This window comes from Pelophylax lessonae (genome assembly GCF_965119305.1).
Source record: "Pelophylax lessonae genome assembly, chromosome: 5".
Lineage (NCBI taxonomy): Eukaryota > Metazoa > Chordata > Amphibia > Anura > Ranidae > Pelophylax > Pelophylax lessonae.
The window spans coordinates 7,592,063-7,616,613 of NC_138772.1; the positions used below are offsets into that span (position 1 = coordinate 7,592,063).

The 24,551-nt window shown below is 48.2% G+C and overlaps 1 protein-coding gene across 1 annotated transcript in view; it reads right to left on the reverse strand.

Annotated features, from left to right (window-relative positions):
* Positions 1 to 24,551, reverse strand: part of OPLAH (5-oxoprolinase, ATP-hydrolysing) — a gene marked incomplete at its 3' end in the record, with an annotated part of 124,080 nt that overhangs the window by 78,655 nt on the left and 20,874 nt on the right. Inside the window, exons 5-8 of the mRNA XM_082257466.1 lie at positions 22,833 to 22,956; positions 17,785 to 17,980; positions 16,679 to 16,844; positions 2,683 to 2,821 (exon numbers count right to left, since the gene is read on the reverse strand). Coding sequence (XP_082113592.1) covers positions 2,683 to 2,821; positions 16,679 to 16,844; positions 17,785 to 17,980; positions 22,833 to 22,956 — 625 coding nt within the window. The remainder of the gene's footprint in view (positions 1 to 2,682; positions 2,822 to 16,678; positions 16,845 to 17,784; positions 17,981 to 22,832; positions 22,957 to 24,551) is intronic.

A 24,551-nucleotide genomic window follows, 5' to 3' on the forward strand; every position in this document is an offset into this window, starting at 1 on the left:
TTAGTTTACTATATATCAAATTGAATAGGGGAGATACAATACAATACAATACAATACAAGTCCATAAAAGGTTATTTAAAACAGCTTTAAAAAGGTAAAAGAATACCCCCACACTCCTCCTGCATTAAGGCTAGACACAGTACCAGGTAGGTGGGCCTATCTGAGTCCCTCCCCCAGAGTTCTCTTCTTTCTTGTTGATCTTCGCTAGCAAGGTTATTGAATAGAGCTCATTTGTAATCCAGATTAGGAATAAAGATCAAGAGAGAGAAAACAACGAGCTGTTAGTTGTCACCGCAGGGTGTCTGCGTAACTGAGCAATAACTTCTGCGAGAGAGATAAGCCTCTGGCGACTCCTTTACAGACCTTATTGTTTGTCTATGAGTCTCCTGAGAGAGTATGGTGATAAACCCCGGGGTTTTATCACCTCCTGCTGCGCTACCGCTATCTGTAGATAAAACTGTCTCTTCAGCAGATAAAGTCAGTTATTGGGCATGTGCCCTCTCACCAACAGAAGTTTCTCCTTCGCGCGCTTCCACTGCGGTCTCAGTCCTTTGGCTATATGCCAGCCGCGCGGGGTCCTTCTGGCGGATGACTTCCGGTCTCGGCAAACAGCAGTATGACCTCCAGGAATGTGCCTCGTGCTTGAGATGGGACGGTTCCACGTCGTCCCTCCAGGCTAAAAGGCTCTGGCCCAATATCCAGTGTCAGTCCTTCACTCTCGCTCGCTGGTTCCTCAGAGTCCAGCGCAGAAAGGCCCCCCTTCGCGCGCTTCTCTCTTCCTTTAAATAACCTCCCCCATAGTGCCGTGCGGTGCAGCCGTGCACCCTGGATCTTGCAAAGCAGCCTGGGAGATGTAGTTTCTTCATCTTGTGAAAAGGAAGTCACAGCCCGGGAAATTCCATGCAGCTACCACTAGAGGGAGCCTAGTTCCTTCCCACATATCAAACAGTGTCTTTAGGCATGTTTAACCCCGCTACAGTGGTTAACCCACTCAAATTGATCTGCCACACTGGGAAGAGGATTTTGATTGATGGTTAAGATCAACAATTGTAAGTCATCGATCAAATCTCTGTTTCTACCATGTAACCTCATCTGATTGGCTGAAATAAGATCATATTCATGGACTAGGTATTGATCAATGCAAAATGATTGATCATTTTCCACCCTGGCCAATCAAATCAGTTTGATTGAATCTGATCTATGTAGTCTAAATTGATCGGGAGAGAAGTTACGGATATTCAGTTGTTTTCGGATTTAATCATTTTGATTGACCTAAACAGTGATAGAACTTGAAATGAACACAGGGGCACGCTTCTACAAACATTAATCTATGGACTGCAGAGGTCTAGTGGTGGAGACAGGGCTGTCTTTAATATCGATTGGACCCTGGGCAAACATTTTCATGGGCCTTCCCGAATCCACTTATCACTTACTTGCAGGTGCGATCTCAAGGAAAAGTTGCCTTGGGCCCCAAAACAATGACTGGGCCAGAGTTGCCAACCTACCAGATTGAAAGGCAATCTGGTAGGTTGCCTTGTCATCAGTAAGTCTGTCCAGGGTACAGTCGTAGCACAGGTATATCGATGATGTTTTTATACTCTGGACAGGAACCCCGGAGGAAATTCATTTATTTATGAGTGAACCAACGACAAATCCGTACAATCTCAAATTCACTATGGAGTGGCACCATGAGAGGAATACATTTCTTGACTTAGCTGTAGAAATTACTGACCAATAGACAGACACAACACTCAAAATTTACTGGCACAGCCAAGTTTTTACTGGCATTTCCAAAAGTTCCAAAATTACAGTTTTAAGTGCCAATTTCAGTATTTAGGCTACAAACAAGTACAATATGCAATTAGCAATGTGATTTAAGGTAGATATCAAGGCAAAAAAAAATATTTTATTTTGGATATAGTAAGTAGGTAGCTCAGGGACAAGGCTCTGAGGAAGAGGCTAAGCCTCGAAACGTGTAAGCTTTTCCAGCCTCAGAGGACGGTACACTCTTTTGATCTTAATGCTGATGGCAACATACCCATTTGATATGATTGTACCAAGAACTCGTTTGTGAGTATTTTTATACCTTTTATTCAATAAAACCTTTTTTAGAGGATAATGCCCTAGGCCGGTGCACCCTAGTATTTGTTTTTCATTTTCACAGGACTCAGGAGGGCAGGAAATTAGAATGGGAGACACACACACAAGTGAAATTGATTCTCACGGTGACACTGACAGCAGTGTGCAGCAGCACAGATAATGATGACACCTCTCCAACATGACACGTCCCCTCCTGAGTCACAGTGACAGCCTTTCCCCATATAAGGTGGTCCCTTCAGTCCACTCCAGTCCAACCAGCACTGACGGTCTCGCCCCCTGTAGCAAGCAATTGGATGGTGTCTGCCGGCTCCAGGACTGAAACTGTGCATGCGCAGTTCCGAGCCAAGCGTCACAGCCATATTTTTTACCTGCAAACTTTTCCTGGCAGTAGAAAAATGTCCGTTTTTTACTGACTGCCAGTAAAAATACTGGCGGTTGGCAACACTGGACTGAGACCGGGGCAGCTTCCCCTTTTGCCCTAAGACGGCGCCTGGGCAGAGACAATTTATTCTGATGAACTTGATAAAAGTGTAAGACAGTTTTTGTTTCCTCAATAAATGGGACATTGTAGAATTCCCTTACCTGAAGAAAAGCATGGAGCCTCCTCCTGCAGCCACTGTGTTTATGTCAAGCTGTGGGGCCTGGATACTGATTCCGGCCGTCGTGGCCTCAAACACGTGTTCATACTCGCCGGCGTATCGACTGACGTCCGTAGATGTACCTGCCATTCAGAGGAAGGTAGGGAGAGAAGAGGGGAGCAGTGACTATAGAGAGGATCCCACAAACAGGACATATGCAATATTTTTATTTTCCAAAGGGGACTCAGACAGTGATAAATCAATTAAAAAGTGTAGGTTTGGGATAAATTAAGAAATACAAAATTCTGTACATCTCTGCAATACATTCGCATTTCTCTATGTTTTATCCCTTTGAAAATGCTTCCTTACTTCTGACATCACACCGAAATCTCAAGTAGCATTGTAGCCTGCCAGTTCAATCACAGAACCTCACCCCTTTGCTGCCCCTATCTGTCCCTCCCTTCATGCCTGAGGAAAGGTCTATTGGGATATGTGGTTCTTGGGGTGCCCCTACGTCTATGGGAACTCACCTCCCAGCAACTGCCCCAGTAAGATTTTACAAGCCTGGTAATGATGTCCTAGAGAGATACAGAGCATCCGGAAAGTATTCACAGAGCTTCACTTTTTCCGCATTTTGTTATGTTACAGCCTTATTCCAAAATGGATTAAATTCATTATTTTCCTAAAAAGTCTACAAACAATATCCAATAATGAAAAAGGAAAAAAAAGTTTCTTTGAAATCTTTGCAAATTTATTAAAAATAAAAAAATCCCATGTACATAAGTATCACAGTCTTTGCCGTGACACTGAAAATTGAGCACAGGTGCATCCTGTTTCCACTGATCATCCTTGAGATGTTTTGGAGTACACCTGTGGTAAATTCAGTTGATTGGACATGATTTGGAAAGGCACACACCTGTCTATATAAGGTCCCACAGGTAACAGTGCATGTCAGAGCACAAACCAAGCCATGAAGTCCAAGGAATTGTCTGTAGACCTCGGAGACAGGATTGTATGGAGGCACAGATCGGGGGAAGGGTACAGAAACATTTCTGCAGCATTGAAGGTCCCAATAAGCACAGTGGCCTCCATCATCTGTAAATAGAAGAAGTTTGGAACCACCAGGACTCTTCCTAGAGCGGCCGCCCGGCCAAACAGAGATCGGGGGAGGGGGGCCTTAGTCAGGGAGGTGACCAAGAACCCGATGGTCACTCTGACAGAGCTCCAGCGTTTCTCTGTGGAGAGAGGAGAACCTTCCAGAAGGACAACCATCTCTGCAGCCCTCCACCAATCAGGCCTGTATGGTAGAGCGGCCAGACGGAAGCCACTTCTCAGTAAAAGTCACATGACAGCCCGCCTGGAGTTTTCCAAAAGACACCTGAAGGACCCTCAGACCATGAGAAACAAAATTCTCTGCTCTGATGAAACAAAGATTGAACTCCCTGGCCCTGAATGGCAAACGTCATGTCTGGAGGAAACCAGGCACCGCTCATCACCTGGTCAATACAATCCCTACTGTGAAGCATGGTGGTGGTAGCATCATGCTGTGGGGATGTTTTTCAGTGGCAGGAACTGGAAGACTAATAAGGACTGAGGGAAAGATGAATGCAGCAATGTACAGAGACATCCTTGATGAAAACCTTCTCCAGAGCGCTCTGGACCTCAGACTGGGGCAAAGGTTCATCTTCCAACAGGACAACGACCCTAAGCACACAGCCAAGATAACAAAGGAGTGGCTAAAGGAGGCGCTGTATCTTGGCCTAGGCCTAGGGTGGCACTTTGCAGGGTGGGTGCCAAAAAAGCTTCCCTGTGAGAAAAAAAAAAACAGTTTGCTCCTGAACGAAAATAGTCCCTGCCGGCTTGCACTAAACTTTTAGTGTAGCACAAGCAGTAGCGTTGCTATGGGGTGTGGGGGGGGGGGGGGTGCCACCCGGGTGACATCAACCCAGAGGGGTGAAACCCATCCACCGGGCCGCTTGTCCTAACTACTGGTTGTGGTGTGTGTCACCAGCGCTGAGGGGGCCATCCGCATAATAACAGGATGGGCTTGACGGAATCTGATGTGGTGGTGGTGACCAATCAGAATGCCTCTTCTGCTGAGAGTTACAGATGTAGGGGATGCCGCTGGGTTTTCAAATCCTCTGACTTGTGAAGCGGCGTCCTGACAGTGGGGGATCGCAGGACATTGGAACAGGGGGACAGGGGGGAAAGGGGAGGGTGTCCAGTGAGCTTACGCTTTAATGTCATGCTGAGATCCAAGGACGGCAGAGGAGGGGAGGGATGTGCGGTGTACACAGTGGACGATCCTCACTGCTCCCTACCTGGGACCGGCTCTATCAGTCCTCCTCATCTGACATTGACACCGCTGACATGGATCTTGGGGGTTCCTATCTGGGTGACCCAGGATGTGTCCCCCCCCCCCCATAGGAGAAGAATGTATTATGCTTGGCTCAGGGGTGTGCTGCCATATTACATGGGCTCTCCTCTGCCTACCAGGAATAATACCCTGTGACCAACCCCTCTCTCCTGGATCTTCCAGGATGTCTTCCAGCCTGTGGTGACTGGTTAGGATCTTCCAGGACTGGGAGTGATGGGAAAGTCCTGATCCCTCTCCCCTCCATCATCCTAGAGAAGAGTATAGGGAGGACTCCTTCAGCCTTCCCCACACCGACTATGGCTGCGGCTATGGCCAGCTCTCTCATCCGACAGGCAAGGTAATCCAACAGTGATGGGGTGTGTACCTTCAAGTGATGCAGCAGCCCTCAGCAAGGACTACCAGTCCCTGTGCAAAAGGTATGTCCGGGGGGGTTCACTAAAGTCAGCTTCTGCAGTGGGGGGGGGGGGAGCCAGTCAAGGGAAAACCAGCTCAGTGCGTGACAGCTACTTACATTCCATACATCTGTCCACCCATCCACCCTTCCCTCCTTCCATTCATTCCTCCATCCATAAATATGTCCATCCTTCCATTCATTCATTAATCCCTCTATCCATCCATCCATCCATCCCTTCTTCTTTTTCTCCAACAATCTCTATAAAACTGACCCAACATTCTCCTTTATGTTTACCAAAACCATGTAATATAAGGACAAAGCTAAACATACATTCACTCTGTATCCAATCAGGCAGGCCCTTGTACTACACATTTGATGGTAGCTCAAAAGGAGATTGTACAATCAGATTGTATAGAATATGGCCAGCTTAACCACTTGCCGACTGCCGTCAGTAGATTTACTGCGGCAGTCAGCCCCTCACAGGCAAAGTGATGTTAATTAACGTCACTAGCCTGTGAGGCTCTGCGGAGCGAGCACGCCGCAGCTGGCGCGCTCCCGCGTGGTCACGGACCCCCCCCCCCCCGCGCGTGTGACCGGCGGACCCGATGTCCGCCGCTCACTCTGCGATCATCGGGGGAGAGGGAGAAAGGCAGGCAGCTTATGTAAACAAGCCGCCTGTCATTCTCCCCTGTGTAGAAACCCTGATCATACAGTTCTACTATGTAGGACCGTTGATCAGTGTAACTACACCTCAAGCCACAGCCAATCACAGTTAGAATCACGCCCCTAGGGACACACACAGCCCCTCCCTCTCAAATAAAGTTAACCCCTTCACTGCCAGTGTATTTTTACAGTAACAGTGCATATATATAGAACTGATTACTGTAGAAATGTCACTGGTAACCCCAAAAGTGTCAAAAATGTCAGTCAAGGGTCCGATCTGTCTGCCCCAATGTCGCAGTACCGCAAAAAAAAAAAAAAAAAAAAAAAAAAAAAAAAAAAAAAAATCGCAGATCGCTGCCATTACGCGTTAAAAAAAAAAACAACCAAAATGACAAAAATCTTTCCCTTAGTAAACGCAATAACTTTTGCGCAAACCAATCAAAATACGCTTTTTGCGATTTTTTTTACCAAACATATGTAGCATAAAACAAATTGGCCGAAAATGTTAAAAAATTTTGATTTTTACTTTTTTTTTTTTTGTGGAATTTCATATAAAAAAATGTGAAAAATATTGTTATTTTTGCAAAATTGACGCTCTTTTTTTGTTTATAGCGTGTGATCAAAAAAAAAAAAAAATCGCACAGGTGATCAAATACCACCAAAAGAAAGCTCTGTTTGTGGGAAAAAAAAGGACGCCAAATTCGTTTAGATACAGCGTCGCACGACCACGCAATTGTCTGTTAAAGTCACGCAGTGCCGAATCGCAAAATACCCCCTGGTCTTTTAGCAGCCAAATCCTCCGGGGCTTAAGTGCTTAAGGCTCACCATGCATGTAAGGTTGGGCTTAAAGAGGAAAGAGTGTGGTTTACAGATAGCAGGGCGGGTCTTAAATGGGAAGGGGCGTGGCCTTGACAGGATGGGGTTGATCATATTTAAATTAGGGGGGTGCACGAGTTTAGTCAGGCCTGGGGCAGGACAAAAGCTAAATACACCACTTGCTATGGGACAACTCTGTGAATGTCCTTGAGTGGCCCAGCCAGAGCCCAGACTTGAACCCGATTGAATGGAGAGTTTGAAAATGGCTGAGCACCGACGCTCCCCATCCAACCTGATGGAGCGTGAGAGGTCCTGGAAAGAAGAATGGGAGAAACTGCCCAGAAATAGGAGTGCCAAGCTTGTAGCATCATACTCAAAAATACTGGAGGCTGGAATTGGTGCCAAAGGAGCTTCACCAAAGTATTGAGCAAAGGGTGTGAATACTTATGTACATGGGATTTATTTCCTTTTTTAATAAATTTGCAAAGATTTTTAAGCAAACTTCTTTTACGTTGTCATTATGGGGGATTGTTTGTAGAATTTTTAGGAAAATAATGAATTTAATGCATTTTGGAATAAGGCTGTAACATAACAAACTGTGGAAAAAGTGAAGTGCTGTGAATACTTTCCGGATGCGCCGTATAAACGCTGTTTCTTACTACAAGGTAAAAAACAAATAACAAGAACAGAACATTATCTGGAGTGGGGAGATGGTGATTTGGAATTAACTACCAACACCCGAACATGCAGAGAAAAAAACCTATACTGGTCATATTTTCACCCCAGCGGTTACATATTTTCTAATTTTACCCCCCCCCATGGAACAAGACCCATTTAAGTAAACACCTCTGCTCTGCAAGCGCCCCAAAACCGTGTGCCAAGTGTGAGGTCAAAACAGGAGGTATGCCTCCTCACAGCCAGTTAATTGCTCTCTGAAGACCGATCCAAATGTTACATAGTTACATAGTTTGTGAGGTTGAAAAAAGACATCAGTCCATCCAGTTCAACCTATGATGTGTGTGTGTGTTTGCTGTTAACCGTACATTGTATACCCCTGTATGTTGTACATTGTATACCCCTGTATGTTGTACATTGTATACCCCTGTATGTTGTACATTGTATACCCCTGTATGTTATACATTGTATACCCCTGTATGTTGTACATTGTATACCCCTGTATGTTATACATTGTATACCCCTGTATGTTGTACATTGTATACCCCTGTATGTTGTACATTATATACCCCTGTATGTTGTACATTGTATACCCCTGTATGTTGTACACTGTATACCCCTGTATGTTGTACATTGTATACCCCTGTATGTTGTACATTATATACCCCTGTATGTTGTACACTGTATACCCCTGTATGTTGTACACTGTATACCCCTGTATGTTGTACACTGTATACCCCTGTATGTTGTACATTGTATACCCCTGTATGTTGTACACTGTATACCCCTGTATGTTGTACATTGTATACCCCTGTATGTTGTACATTATATACCCCTGTATGTTGTACACTGTATACCCCTGTATGTTGTACACTGTATACCCCTGTATGTTGTACACTGTATACCCCTGTATGTTGTACATTGTATACCCCTGTATGTTGTACACTGTATACCCCTGTATGTTGTACATTGTATACCCCTGTATGTTGTACATTGTATACCCCTGTATGTTGTGGTCTTTAAGGTGCCCATCTAATAGTCTTTTGAAACGATCGATGCTCCCTGCTGATACGACTGCTTGCGGAAGAGAATTCCACATCCTTACTGCTCTTACAGTGAAGAACCCCCTACGTATTTTGCAGGTTAAACCATTTTTCCTCTAGTTTTAGTGAGTGGCCACGTGTCTTATTGTATCTCCTCTCTCTGAATAGTTTGTTCCTTATGCTCGGGTCGCCAGTACGGTATTTGTACATTGATATCATATCCCCCCTCAATCTTCTCTTCTCCAGAGAGAATAAGTTCAGTGCTTGTAGTCTTTCCTCATAGCTGATGTCCTCCATTCCCCTAATTATTTTTGTTGCCCTTCTCTGGACTTTCTCCAGTTCCAGCACATCCTTCCTGAGGACCGGTGCCCAGAACTGGACAGCATACTCCAGATGTGGGCGGACCAGAGTCTTGTAGAGTGGGAGAATAATCTCTTTATTTCTGGAGTGAATCCCCTTTTTTATACATCCCAGTATTCTGTTGGCTTTGCTTGCAGCGGCCTGGCATTGCATGCCACTGCCAAGCCTGTTGTCTACCAGTACCCCCAGGTCCTTTTCCATCCTAGACTCACCCAGAGGTTCCCCCATCAGTGAGTAGCTTGCTTTCGTGTTTCCGGCAATGCCGATTGCCCTTTAAAGAGCAAAGCACGTGTGATTGAGTCATTCATTTGTTTTTTTATAATAATTTTTCTAGGATTTTATTATTTATAAATGTATTTATTTATAATTTTTTTTTAATGCCCTGTTCGGGGGGTTTGGTAAAATATCAGGGGTCTAAACAGACCCCTGATGTCTCACATTTGAGGACACAGATTCCTCAGTCCCTTTCTCTGCAGCCTCAGCTACACGGATAAATGAATGGGAAGTGCTCTGTGCTGAGCGGCTTCCTGTTCATTCACAAATTGAAGCATAGTAAACAGTTTACTAGGATTCAGTGATGAATGGACACAGGGGCGATTAGTACTGTGTTCATTCAGGAGAGGAAGGGGTCGGTAAATTTGACATTTATCGGCCTCCCACTCTCCATTCTGAAACATCAACATGTGTGCACTCAGCAGCTTCCAGCAGGAGAGGAGAGAATCCGGCAGTGCTGTGGGGAAAAGGGGAACATAGGGGGGCCTGGAGAGGGGGGGGGGGATACTGGAACTAATGCCCCTGCAGCACAGATGGAGAGAGGAAAGGGAGTAAAGGCTGCAAAGGGGATCTACAAGAGTCACAAGTGTCAGCAATAAGGCTTGGCAGGTGCCCGAGCCCCCCTTTTGAACTGGTGGGGTCCTGGCCTGGTAAAGGAGGGCCAACTGTGATAATTATCAGTGGCCCTAGGCATGGGGGAGTAGACAAAGTCATTGCTCCAATTCAATAACTTGCGTGTGCAAATTTCTACTTTAGCTATTGAGGTTTGTAAAAAAAAAAAAAGCTTTTTGTATCAGCAAAAAGGAAAGGATATTATGATAAAGATCAAAAATAGAGCCTTTAGTTTGTGCAGTTGGCTGGAATCAAATACGACAAAATATTCATATACAATACTTTAAAGTCAAAAATGACATTTTTCCTATCAATAGTATCTTAAATATCTTTATCTTTGATATTATTCATTTTCGCTTGTGTAGCTTAGAAAGTCTTATCTAACCTAGACAATCGGCTTCTTCCTGTTCTTCACCGACAACACTATCTTCGGTTATCTGAATTTGCTCAGCTGTATTTCACTTCCTGATAAGGTTGCCGGTCTTTCTTAGACAGGCATGCCTAGACGCGCCCATCCCCGCCCCGCCCCCATCCCTCCTATCCTTCACAGAACATGATCTCCTCCTGTCTTCATAGCCACGTTTAGGCCAGCAGCTTCTCCTGAGAGGGATAGGGAGAAAGGGGAAGGGGGGGCGGGTTTCACGCGACCTGCGCAATATATGAAAGAAATAAGGTAAAAAGGAGCACTTTTGAAAGTTTAGAAGGATCAGATCCACTTCTATTGTTCATTACATGTGAGCAATGAGTTTCAAGCTAGATTGCGACTTTGGAGTGCGACTTCTATGCGACTTTGGGTGCGGTTTTAATCCAATTTACACTTTCTGGATCAAAGTCGCATCGTAGTAGTGCAGGCACCTTTTCAAAGTCGCTGATTTTGAAAGTGGCATAGATGGGAACGGGTCCCATTTAAACCATTGAGCTGTGATTTGTCATGCATGACAAATCACACTAGTGGAAACTGAGCTTTAGTCTAGTTGGGATAACCTCTGTTGGGATTATATTGCTGTCTGGTTTTCCTTCTGGACCCGGGCAGATAGCAATATAATCCCAACAGAGGTTAAATCTCTTCCCAGGGGCGGCACAAGTGGGGGAGGGGGGGGGGGGCAGTGGGGAAACCTGCCCTGGGCGCAGTGTTGAGGGGGGCGGGTTGAGAGCATCAGCTCTTCTTTTATCTCCGTGACAGGATCAGCTTTTGATTGTGGGAAAAAAAAGGACATCAATTTTTATTTGGGTACAACGTCGCATGACAGCGCTATAGTCAGTTAACTACTTGCCGACCAGCAGGTTCCCGCGAATCGCCATACCTGCACGTTGGTTCGCGGAGCCCACGAACGGCAGCAGACTTCCGCTCTGTCTTCCACGGGGAGCGATCGCGGGTGCCCGGTGGCAATCCAGGCCGCTGGACCCGCTGATTGGCTCCTCCTGTACCAGGGCTGCAGTTAGGAATCACAGGGCCCCCGTGCAGCCTACCTGGCAGCCCCCCCCCCCCCCCCCGAATTTATCAATATTTTCACTAAATATACACTATAATCATAATTTTTATCGGAAACAAACATTACAGAGAACCTGCGTGAATTAGCCCTTTTTTACACTTTTTTAATGTAAAAAAAATGTAACAATTCTTTTAATTTTAAAATTTTTTAAAATGTATTAAATGTTTAATTATTATTTTTTTAAAACTTGTTATTTTTTTTTTTACTGGAAAGGGAAGCCTGCAGCGCTGAGGGGGGGGGGGCAGCACAGTGAAAGGGGGGCACATGGGAAGGGGGGGGTCAGAAGAAGGCAGAACAGGGAGGGGGATCGGTGTCAGAGAACCAATTACAGAAATGATGCCCTGTGTCCGTGACCCCGCAGCAGCTGAAAGTTGGCAGGAGGGGGAGAAAACTGGCTTTCAGCTGCTGCAGAGAGACGCACAGGGCTTCCTTCTGTAATTGCCCTTCCGCCCATCTGCACCAGTTCCCCGTGCCGTTGGGGCCCCCCTGTGTGCCCGGGCCCCCCTACAGGAGGACTGGCCCTGCCTGTAGCCAATCAGCACCTCGCTCGCAGGAGGTCATCCTGAGGGCCTGAGGAATGTATGAGAGGAGCTGAACCCAGAGGTCCAGGAGAGCTGACAGAGGGAGACACTGGGACCACAGTAACATGAGTACAGGGACTCATGTCAAGGGGCCTGACCTGAGGGGGGCCACCCCATGTATAGGATAGTCAGTGGACGGGTGTCAGCAGTGAAGAAGAAAGAGGATGCTGGTGAGAGTGTCCTGAAGGTAATTGTCACTTCACCAAGTCGTCTTAAGGAAAGAGACTCAATTCAAGTTCATCCATAGTGGCAGGGTGAACCAACAGCCTGGCTGTATTGTAAGATAGGAGTTCTCAAGCATTGTCTATAGTTCATATTGGAGTATCCCTTCTCCTATCCCCATTTAAAATAAAACAAAAACAGCAACCAAATACTGATTATTGGAGCGAGCCAAGGAAGGAGAAAGTAAGAACTAGAAACTGTCATTATTACATGCTGGTAACTCAGGGGGACCCGTAAAGTGAAATCTGGCAGTCCTTATGTGGGCAGTGCAACTGCGACACGTGCAATGCACAAAGTTGCAGTGCAGTAGTTCAGTATAAGGGGCTTAAAACAGGTGGTGCGGAGGCAATATATGTCCCCCTCATCACCTATCAAACACTTCTGAAAAGCAATCCAAATGCAGATTGCTTTTCAGTCAGAGGAACGTCAGTCCTTTAACATACAGTATAAACAGTAAAGTTACTATGCAATAAAATGAAAAAAAATAAATAAATATATTATTATATATATATATATATATATATATATATATATATATATATATATATATATATATATATATATATATATATATATATATATATATATATATCTTTTATTTAGCAGAGACCCTAGGAAATAAAATGGCGGTCATTGCAACTTTTTATGTCACACAGTGTTTGCGCTGAAATTTTTCAAACGTGTTTTTTTTTTTTTTTTTTTTTGGGAAAAAAACAGTTTTATGAAAAAAAAAAAAAAAATAGTAAAGTTAGCCCAATTTCTTGTATAATGTGAAAGATAATGTTACGCTGAGTAAATAGATACCCAACATGTCATGCTTTAAAATTGCGTACACTCGTAGACTGATGCAAAAATTCGGTACTCACAAATCTCCATAGGCAACGCTTTAACATTTATTTTACAGGTTACCAGTTTAGAGTTACAGAGGGGATCTTGGGTAAAAATGATTGCTCTCGCTCTAACATTCGCGGTGATACCTCACATGTATGGATTGAATGCCGTTTACATATGTGGGCGCGACTTACGCATGCGTTCGCTTCTGTGTGCGAGCACCTGGGGACGGGGGACTTTAAAAAAAAAATTATTTTTTTTTTGTTTATTTTTATTTATTTTTTTATTGTTTATTTATTTATTTTTTACACTTTCCCTTAAATTTTTATTTTTTTAATTTTTTTATTTTTTATTTTATTTTTTATTGTTTATTTATTTTTTATTTTTTTTTACACTTTTCCTTAAATTTTTTTTATTTTTTTTTATCCCTTTTATTCCTATCACAAGGAATGTAAACATCCCCGGTAATAGGAATAGTGTATGACAGGTCCTCTTTATGGAGAGATCGGGGGTCAATAAGACCTCACATCTCTCCTATAGGCTGGCCGCTGGAATGACTGAAATAAAAAAAAACAAAAAAAAACAAACAAACACACGGTCTTGGCTATCCAGCCAAGATCACGGCAATATTGACAACTGCCAGGACGGGTGTGACGTCATAACGTCACGCCCGGGCCTCTGAGAATCATAAAGGCTGCCGGGGACCATCTGGTCCTTGCAGTCTCTATGGTGCACTTCCACCGCCAGCGGATTCCTTCTCTGGCTTGCCGTTCGCACGGGGGAGCCAGTAGAAGCACCGGAGGGCGGCGGGCGGGAGGGATGTCCCCTGCTGCCGCAGCCTGTAGGAACGATCAAGCGGCTGAACAGCCTCTATGATTGTTCTTATGGTGCAGGGAATTTCCGGCTGCAAAAAAATATCTGAATGATGCTGGCAGCTGCTCCCGTCATCCAGATACCCCCACCCGAAGCCCAGGAGGTCATACGATGGCCAGCGGTAAGATATCACTGTTAGGCCTCATTCATACAGAAATACTACTGTCTGCATTCTGCACCTCCACCCATGTCAAATTGGGAGCAGTGGATGCACCTGTGCATCCTCTGTATACCAGCAGACATCATGGGACTGTTTGCATTGGGATGTGCGGAACACCACCTGTACACCCCCCCATGCGCACACAGTCCTCATAGGAGTGCATACTGTGCTACACCCTGTATGAATAAAACCTTTTGGCAATGTCATGATGAATAAACTCCCGCACATGCGCAGGATAGGCGTCATCCCAACAATCTCAAAGATCAGCAGCTACAAGCCAACCAGCCAAATAAATATCAGCAGCCAGCTGGGGGCTCCGGGACAATGCAGCACTGGAGAGCAGGTAAATATAGTTTGGTTTAAAGTAAAGTAAGGTGACCAGATTTTTAAAATGAAATCCGGGGACATACTACTTTTTTTTTTATTGGCAGATGGTAAACTATTAATAAGCATATTTTCCTCAAATGGTTCATGATAAAAGAGATGGTCAGAGACTGCGGACAGAGGACAGGAGGAGACTGTAAGACAGAGACTGCAGACATGATACAGGAGATGGTCAGAGACTGCAGACATGATACAGGAGATGGTCAGAGACTGCAGACATGATACAGGAGATGGTCAGAGCCTGCAGACATGATACAGGAGATGGTCAGAGACTGCAGACGTGATACAGGAGATGGTCAGAGACTGCAGACGTGATACAGGAGATGGTCAGAGACTGCGGACAGAGGACAGGAGACTGTAAGACAGAGACTGCAGACATGATACAGGAGATGGTCAGAGCCTGCAGACATGATACAGGAGATGGTCAGAGACTGCAGACATGATACAGGAGATGGTCAGAGCCTGCAGACATGATACAGGAGATGGTCAGAGACTGCAGACATGATACAGGAGATGGTCAGAGACTGCAGACGTGATACAGGAGATGGTCAGAGACTGCAGACGTGATACAGGAGATGGTCAGAGACTGCAGACGTGATACAGGAGATGGTCAGAGACTGCAGACATGATACAGGAGATGGTCAGAGAATGCAGACGTGATACAGGAGATGGTCAGAGACTGCAGACATGATACAGGAGATGGTCAGAGACTGCAGACATGATAGAAGAGATGATTAGACACTCCGGATATTATACAAGAGATGGTCACTGAAAAGTGAGCCGCTGTGCTCAGGTCACTTTTCAGAGGCATTTGACATGCAGTGAGGAGGGGATATATTGCATTTCCTCACTGCCTGTTTAACCCCCTAACTACCACCTAAAAGCACATAGGACAAAATACTGTTATACGCTGAAGGAACAAAGCTCTTTGGCAAGTAAGGAAAGGAGGTGTGGGGGGGGGGCGGGTTCCTAGCTCAGTCACAGCGGCTTCAGGATTACAGTGTGGCTGTCGGCTGCTCCATTTAAACTTCCCGCCCACACATCCTATTCCCACGCAGCACACGGGCTGCTGGAGTGTGGGCAGACACAGGGAGGGAGGGGCAGACACAGGGAGGGAAGGGCGGACACAGGGAGGGAAGGGCGGACACAGGGAGGGAAGGGCGGACACAGGGAGGGAAGGGCAGACACAGGGAGGGAGGGGCAGACACAGGGAGGGAGGGGCAGACACAGGGAGGGAAGGGCGGACACAGGGAGGGAAGGGCAGACACAGGGAGGGAAGGGCAGACACAGGGAGGGAAGGGCAGACACAGGGAGGGAGGGGCAGACACAGGGAGGGAGGGGCAGACACAGGGAGGGAGGGGCAGACACAGGGAGGGAAGGGCGGACACAGGGAGGGAGGGGCAGACACAGGGAGGGAGGGGCAGACACAGAGAGGGAGGGGAAGACACAGGGAGGGAGGGGCAGACACAGGGAGGGAGGGGCAGACACAGGGAGGGAGGGGCAGACACAGGGAGGGAAGGGCGGACACAGGGAGGGAAGGACAGACACAGGGAGGGAAGGGCGGACACAGGGAGGGAAGGGCGGACACAGGGAGGGAAGGGCAGACACAGGGAGGGAGGGGCAGACACAGGGAGGGAGGGGAAGAAACAGGGAGGGAGGGGCAGACACAGGGAGGGAGGGGCAGACACAGGGAGGGAAGGGCGGACACAGGGAGGGAAGGGCGGACACAGGGAGGGAAGGGCGGACACAGGGAGGGAAGGGCGGACACAGGGAGGGAAGGGCGGACACAGGGAGGGAAGGGCGGACACAGGGAGGGAGGGGTGAGAAGAAGCAGAGCCGATCCAGCCTCTCCCATTCATGTGAGAGAGGGCACCCAGTGAGAACACACATCATTCCCAGCAGCAGGCATGTGCAGAGGGGGGGGGGTGGAGGGAGCTTGAGAACCTGCCCCTTTTGCCCCTTGATGCCCAAAGTGCCCTTTTGTCAAGGCAAAATTTCCACAGCGGCGCCCATAAACAGTGTGGCTTGTCCCAGCGCTGTCTCTTCCCCACTTTCATTTTTTTCTTTAGGACAATGTCACTTCTTCTTAGGCCAAGATAACACAAATGAATGGCAACCAGTGAAAAAAAATAAACAATTGCCCCCCCCCCCCCAGCATCTCATAGCACAGAACTCCTGCAGAAGTCTAGGGCTGATTGTAAAATATAATATACACCGGCTGAGCCTTTTATCAACCATCTCACCTCCCATATCGAAGCCAATGACAGGCTGGGGATTTTCGGGCCGATAGGTAGTGATGGCGTATCCTACTACTCCCCCTGCTGGTCCAGAGAGGATGGCACGGGAACCGCTGAAGCTGTGCATCGGAGTCAGGCCCCCATCTGAACGCATGAAGAGGACCTGTATATCCTGCAGATAGAAGGCAAAATCTTCATCAAAATCTGGAGTTGCATTTTAGCTTCAGCAGCCAAATTCAGCAGGGTTTGCATAGTGCTTCTAGTTATTATTTCAGTCTCCTGATTTTATAGGATTTGTGAAAACTTTTCGCACTAGAATCTACAAAAGGGAGATGTTCCAAATCAGGGAGCACACATTAACAAAGTAAAAAGGGGGGGGGGGGGTTGAGGGAAGGTGGCGCTGCCTAGGGAGATGATGTATATAGAAAAGTAATAAATTATACCAAAGGATCAGTGACGTATGAATTAAATGTACTTCAATACTGGGAAAAACACGTGGCAGTGTAAATTAATAATGATATCAGCAATGTATAAAATATAAAGTGCCCCAATGCTGGGAAAAACACGTGGCAGTGTAAATAAATAATGATATTAAAATGAATACCCCAGGAGGACGTCAGTTGTGACGAAACGGGCGGGCGGATCTCCAGCCGGCCGGCGGGCTTTGATTTTACGTTTAATTTCTGCTATTTATGTAAGTGTCTCTTCGTTTTTTTTATTTTAAAAGGTTTATTGCAAAAGGCAAAACAGGGTACTCACAAAGTAACAGAGGTATCAGAGCGTTGAATGAGGTTTGACGGAACGCAATGCGTTCCAAAGCCCAGAAAGGGAAGTGACGTGACGGCGCCGTACGCATTTCATCATACGCCACTGATTCTTTGGTATAATTTATTACTTTTTTAGATACATCATCTCCCTAGGCAGCGCCACCTTCCCTCAACCCCTCCCCCCCCCCCTTTTTTTTACTTATCAATATAGTCCTTGGGTTATATTTAAGGGAGGCTACAGCTGTTTCTTTCACCTCAGTGCAGAACCCCCCCCCCCCCCTCTTATTTATTTACAGATTTACAAAGGAAAGCATTCTTTCGTTCTGAGCCGGTGCTGTGTCTCACCTTAAGTTGGTTCTTGAAGCCTCTGCTGAACCCGTCCAGGTATCTCTGTATACATGGGGTCAGATAGGCATCAGCACAGGCAGTGTAGCCCCTGGGCACCATGCGGATCATTGGCATCACCTCCGAGGAGAGAGAGACATGGGTGAACCCTAGAGAACGGGCCAATTCTCCAACCTGGTGTTCATGTGAGGACCACCTGAGGGGAACGTACAAAGACAGATCACTGAGCATCTCCAAACACAGGGCAACCATTGGAGGATCTTCTCACCTTCAAAGATCTCCTCTCTTAAAAGTCCTCTTCACATCAGTGTCGTCCTGTGTGCCAACTTGTGTAGTTTGCTGCAGTGCCATTCATTTTGACTTGCACCACATTGCAGGGCCGCTGATAGGGGGGGGGGGGGACCACCAGTCCTTCTGTAGGAGGCCCAGGCAACAGGGGAGGACTAGGCCAGGGGGCAGGGGGGCAACTGCCCCCTGGGCCACTCTGATGCCCAGTAAAAAGGCTGCACTGCTTCTGCCACAGTCATGCCTAATGTTTTCTGGTGAAGTAAAAAATCCCTGCCGCTGACCTACTGAGTGAGGGTCGAAGACAAGGACAGAGTGCAATCCTCACCCCCCCCTCAGCATGGATGGTGCAAACTGTGTCTGAGCAGAGACTGGTTCCATGCCCCACTGGAGACTCTCCTCCAGCCCCAACCGAGCTGTCCCAGCTGCCCCCAACTGCCCCCTGCTGGCCAGGTCGGGAACCCGGATTCAGCCGCTGAGTAGAGAGTACATTCAGCCTGGAATGGGGGTCAGGAGGAGGCCAGGAAGAGGGAGATTGAGAGGGGGGGCCAAATTGCTGCACCATGGGCCTCTGGTTTGTACTTGCCCCCTGGGCTGAAAGTTGCCAGTCAGACCCTGCTGGACAAACAGGGGGGCACCAACAGCATGAGGAATCAGTGTGGTCGGGCAGAGGGGCAATTACAAAAGAATGCCCTGTGCGGGCCCTCTGCAGCAGCAGCTAAAAGCCAGTTTTGCCCCCCTCCTGCCAGCTTTCAGCTGCTGCAGGGAGAGACACAGGGCATTGTTTCTTTGAATTACTTCTCTGACACTGATCAACCTTCCCCTGTTCTGCCTGCTTCTGATCCCCCCTCCCCGCGTGCCCCCCTGCATGCCCCCTTTCACTGTGCCGCCCTGTGTGCCCCCCTTTTACTATGCCGCCCCCCCCCCCCACACACACACACAAAGCACTGCAGGCTGCCTTGTGCTGTAGAAGAATAACAAATTGTAAAAATAAAGAAAAAGTTTTACTGCGGCAGGCAGCCCTTCCTGCACGAACCGGCATAGGACTATGTCGGTCATGCGCCTAGTGCTAGGGGCCGAGCATGCGTCACTGCCGGTGCCCTCCCACCCCCACTCGGCAGCGGGGACTCTGATGCACGGGGCCGTCAGCTCCGATTGCCGCCGGCCACCCGCAATCTCTCCCCGCAGAGAGGGAAGGACGGTCAGCTGTTGTAAACTCAGCTGACCGTTCTTCTATTTTTTTTGTACTAGTAATGGCGGCGATCTGCGATTTTTAGCGGGACTGCGACATTGCAGCGGACAGATCGGACCCCTAACTGACATAATTGTTTACACTTTTGGGGGGAGGAGGGGGGGGAACCAGTGACATTACCACAGTAATCAGTGCTAAAAATATGCTCTGTCACTGTACTAATGACACTGGCAGGGAATGGGTTAACCCAGGGGAGATCAAAGGGTTAAATGTGAGCCTAGGGGAGTGATTTCTAACTGCGAGGGGGAGGGGCTTGTGGAATCAACACAGAGATCTGTGTTCCTAAATAGGAGGATCACAGGAACTCTGTATTGATTCCTGAGAGAACAACGGTCTGCTGTGTTTATATCAGCAGACCTCCGTTCTCTCTCCAAGGGGAGCGATCGCAGATGCCCGGCGGTAATCATGGCGGGCGGCTCCGTGGATCGGCCTCTCCGCTGGCGAATGGGCTCGCGCCTCCAGGATTACTCTCGTGAACCGTTTGCGGGAACCTGCCGACCTGCAGTTATACGTTTTACGGCAGCTGGTCAGCAAGTGGATAGACCTGCAAAGGTTTCATGTACTGTATTCATGTTCATTAGAACATTGCATAGATACATAAACATAACTCAACTTGGTACAAGGCTGAAGGGCATAGGGGTGCACACAGGGTGTGACGGGTGTGCCTGGGCACACCCTAATCCAGGGTAACCAATAAGAATTTTCCTTATGCCGCAGCTGAAAGCAGGCTTCTTCTCATCTCCCTCTGGCAGCATTCAAGAGGAGGAAAATACAGGGGATTGGTACCAGTATATGCCATACCTCCTGTCCCTGCCTGTTCCTCTTTTTCCTGTTCCCCAGTCCCCTTGTGCTCCCCTGACCTCCCCCCCCCCCCCTCCCATAGTGCTGCCTGCTTCCCTCCTCTCTCGCTGGCTGTTGTGGGGGGGTATTTCAGGATAAAGCGTGGGAAAGGGTCTGGTAAATAGGTCATTTACTGGCCCCTTCCTTTTATGAATGAATACAGTGAGCGATCAGTGCCGATCACTCCTGTGTCCATTCCTAACCGAAGCATAATAAACTGTGTTTCCTATGCTACAGTTTGTGAATGAACAGAAAGCCGCTCAGCACAGAGCACTTCCCATTCATTCCCTGTCCAGTGCAGCTGAGGCTGCAGAGAAAGGGGCTGGGGAATCTCTGTCGTCAGTCTCTTTCTCGATCTCAAAAATGAGACATCAGGGGGGTCTGTTTAGACCCAAAATATCTCAAAGAACCCCCAATGGGGCTCCTAAAAAAAAAAAAGTAAAAAAAGAAAAATGTTAAAAAAATCCATCCATGTTTTATTAGATTTTAGAATGTTTGTTCACGTGTATTTTAGAAGGGTGTGTGTTTCTGTGTGTTTGAGCTTTGGGGTGCACACTCTAAGGCACGGGTGTCAAACATGTGGCCCTCGTACCCAGGGCTTTTTTTCAGCTGGAACGTGGTGGAATGCCGTTCCGCCACCTTCGGCTCTTGCAGATCCCTGCCTACCCTGCATGCACTCACAGCAGGGCACAGTAGTACCGACCAATGATCTCCCTTCAAGTGAGAGAGAGACGCGGAGCCACCTGCACTGCCGGGAAGTACTAGAGCCAGATGAGATGCAAGGGAGCTTTTTGGGGGGTGGGGAAGGGGCACTCTGTACTCCGCACACTCCTGAACTCTTCACACCACGTACTTCTTATCTCTGCATTCTGTACATAGCGCACCCATAAACCCTGCACTCTGTATTTCATACACTCCTCAACCCTGCACTCTGTACATATCGCACCCATGAACCCCCACACTCTGTAAGTCATAGATTCCTCAACCCTGTACTCTGTTCATACGGCACCTATAAACCCCGCACTCTGTAGGTCATAGACTCCTTAACCCTGCTCTCTGTACATAGTGCAGGGTTTATGGGTGCCGTATGTACAGAGTGCAGGGTTGAGGAGTCTATGACTTACAGAGTGCAGGGTTTATGGGTGCACTATGTACAGAGTGAAGGGTTGAGGAGTGTATGACATACAGAGTGCAGGGTTTATGGGTCCGCTATGTACAGAGTGAAGGGTTGAGGAGTGTATGACATACAGAGTGCAGGGTTTATGGGTGCGTTCTGTATGTCATAGACTCCTCAACCCTGCACTCTGTACATAGCGCACCCATAAACCCCACACTCTGTAGGTCATACAGTCCTCAGCCCTGCAGTCTGTACATAGCGCACCTGAACCCTGCACTCTGTATGTCATACACTCCTCAACCCTGCAGTCTGTACATAGCGCACCCCTGAACTCTGCATTCTGTATGTAGCACACTCGTGAACTCTACACTCTGTACACTGCATACTTCTAAGTATCTAAGTAGATGCATAGTCTTATAGATACAACCGGACCTTTGAGGACAACCCTAATGCTGATGCGGCCCACACTGAAATTGAGTTTGACACCCCTGCTCTAAGGCAATAGGTTGTGACACCTATGTTGGAGGGGGGTTGGGTGGAAGGTTGACCAGCAAGACCGTTCTGTTCTAAGATGTATCCCAAATCATTCCTTTTGGCTTGGGATCAGCCAATGTTAGTCCTGGACAATGAGAGGAAGGTTCATGGGGGATGGTGAACAGTACTCGGGAAGGAAAGGCTAGAATGAGGCGCTGGGAAGATATTGAGGATGTAAGGGGACCCTACTGGGAAGCTGGGAGAGTGTCTGATGATGCTGGCAATGGAAACGAAGGACCATTTCTCTCACTGACACCAGTGATAAGGGAACTATTCCTCCCACTGAGACCAATTATTGGCAGGGGGATTGGTTCTAGCACATGCGCCCCTTTCATCTGCTGCCTGGGCCCCCTGTGTGCCCCTATTCCCCCGCAGCTCTTCCAGCTTCCCTCAGTCCATTTATCTTCACCCTCAGCTGCACAGATGACTGTATAGGAAGCACTCTGAGGCTTCATGCTCATTCACAAACTGAAGCATAGTAAACACAGCTTACTATGATTCAGTGATGGACGGACGCAGGAGTGATTGGTACTGATCACTCACTGTGTTCATTCAGGAAAGTAAGGGGGCAGGAAATTAAATCCCCCTGTGTGCTGAGGGGGGAATAGGGGCACACAAGGGGGCTCAGACAGCAGATAGAAGGGGCGCATGTGCTAGAACCAATCCCCCTGCAGTGAAGCTGGAGGGAGAGGAGGAGAAGCTGGCAGTGCTGCAGTGGGAGACAGAAGAGGATCGGTGTCTGCAATAAGACAGTACAGCCGGCCCTCCTGGTCAGCAGGTGCCTGGGCCCCCCCCCCCTTTTGAACTGATGAGGCCCGGGCCCAGTATAGGAGGGCTGGCTGTATTGCCTTATCAGCGACCCTGCCACTGATATAGACGTCTGCGGGGTGAAGGCAGAATAAGGACCAATCTCATTGTAGAATTATCAGTCAGTATTAAACATCCTTTGTTATCTGTTGCAAAAAAAAAAATACAATTTTCAGCACAGATAATGGATAGGTGGGTATTGGTGCTGCTCACGTGTATGAGTGCATTAGAACCACCGCCAGGCTGCGAATCCCGCGAGACAGCGCCCCCTGTAGCTTGGTCTTCAGATGTTCCAGATTCAGCGGTTCCCAGACCTCCAGAGAGTCCCCTGTGGAACCTAAACATAGGAGAACAATGAGGGTTCTAAAAAGACTACTAATCCCTACTTCTATTCCTATTGTACCTCTCCTGGAAAATGCATGGAGTATGAGGGTGCTACAGCAACAACCAGCTGGACAACCCGTATCACCCAAGAAGAATGGTGCCACCATGCCATGAATCTCTATTATATAGTCCAGATATTTGAATTATCACATCACAATGAAATATGAAATGAATGCTAGAGCAATCTCTTCTCTGCCTTTTGGTTAAGATCCAGCATTGAGTCTGTTCTTATTAATGTCCAGTAGGGGTTGCTCCACCATCACTCTGGCTTTTTGACAGTGATGGCAGGCTGTATAGTATCTCTGCTGGCAGAGGCGTAATTAGAGCCTTCAGGGCCCCGGTGCAAGAAACCATGAAGGGCCCCTCTGACCCCCCGAGGCGACCCAGCCCCATGCGTCTCCCCTGTACACCTGGATAGGAGGGGCGGCATACAGAGGATCTACTGCAATGGAGAGGGGATTGAATCCTCTATATGCTGCCCTGCTGCTCCTCCTATCCAGGTGTACAGAGGCATGGACCCACTGGAGCATGGGGTTGGATGATTCGCATCGGTGGTGGTAGTGATGGGGGGGATGGAATGGGATCAGTGGCAGCGGTGGTGGGGGGGATGAGATCAGTGGCAGCGGTGGTGGGGGGTGAGATGAGTGGCAGCGGTGGTGGAGGAGTGAGATGAGTGGCAGCCGTGATAGGATGGGATGAGTGGCAGCCGTGATGGGATGGGATGAGTGGCAGCCGTGATGGGATGGGATGAGTGGCAGCCATGATGGGATGGGATGAGTGGCAGCCGTGATGGGATGGGATGAGTGGCAGCCGTGATGGGATGGGATGAGTGGCAGCAGTGGTGGGATGGGATGAGTGGCAGCAGTGGTGGGATGGGATGGGTGGCAGCAGTGATGGGATGGGTGGCAGCAGTGGTGGTGGGATGGGATGAGTGGCAGCAGTGGTGGTGGGATGGGATGAGTGGCAGCAGTGGTGGTGGGATGGGATGGGTGGCAGCAGTGGTAGGATGGGTGGCAGCAATGGTGGTGGGATGGGATGGGTGGCAGCAGTGGTTGGTGGATGGGATGAGTGGCAGCAGTGGTGGTGGGATGGGATGAGTGGCAGTAGTGGTGGTGGGGTGGGATGAGTGGCAGCAGTGGTGGTGGGGTGGGATGAGTGGCAGCAGTGGTGGTGGGGTGGGATGAGTGGCAGCAGTGGTGATGGCGGGATGGAATGAGTAGCAGTGGTGATGAAGGGGGTGGGATGAGTGGCAGGGGAGGTGGTGAAGGGAGGTGGGATCAGTGGCAGCAGTGGTGGTGAAGAGGGTGGGATGACTGGCAGTGGTGGTGGCGAAGGGAGGAGGGATCAGTGGCAGTGGTGGTGAGGGGGTTGGTAGTGATGAGGGGGGTGGGATGAGTGGCAGCTGATGTGGGATGGGATGAGTAGCAGTGGGGGTAGTGAAGGGGATGGGATGAGTGGCAGCGGTGGTGGGGAAGAGGGTGGAATCAGTGACAGTGGTGTTGGTGAAGGTGTTGGGATTAGTGGCAGCGGTGGTGGTGGTGAGGGGCG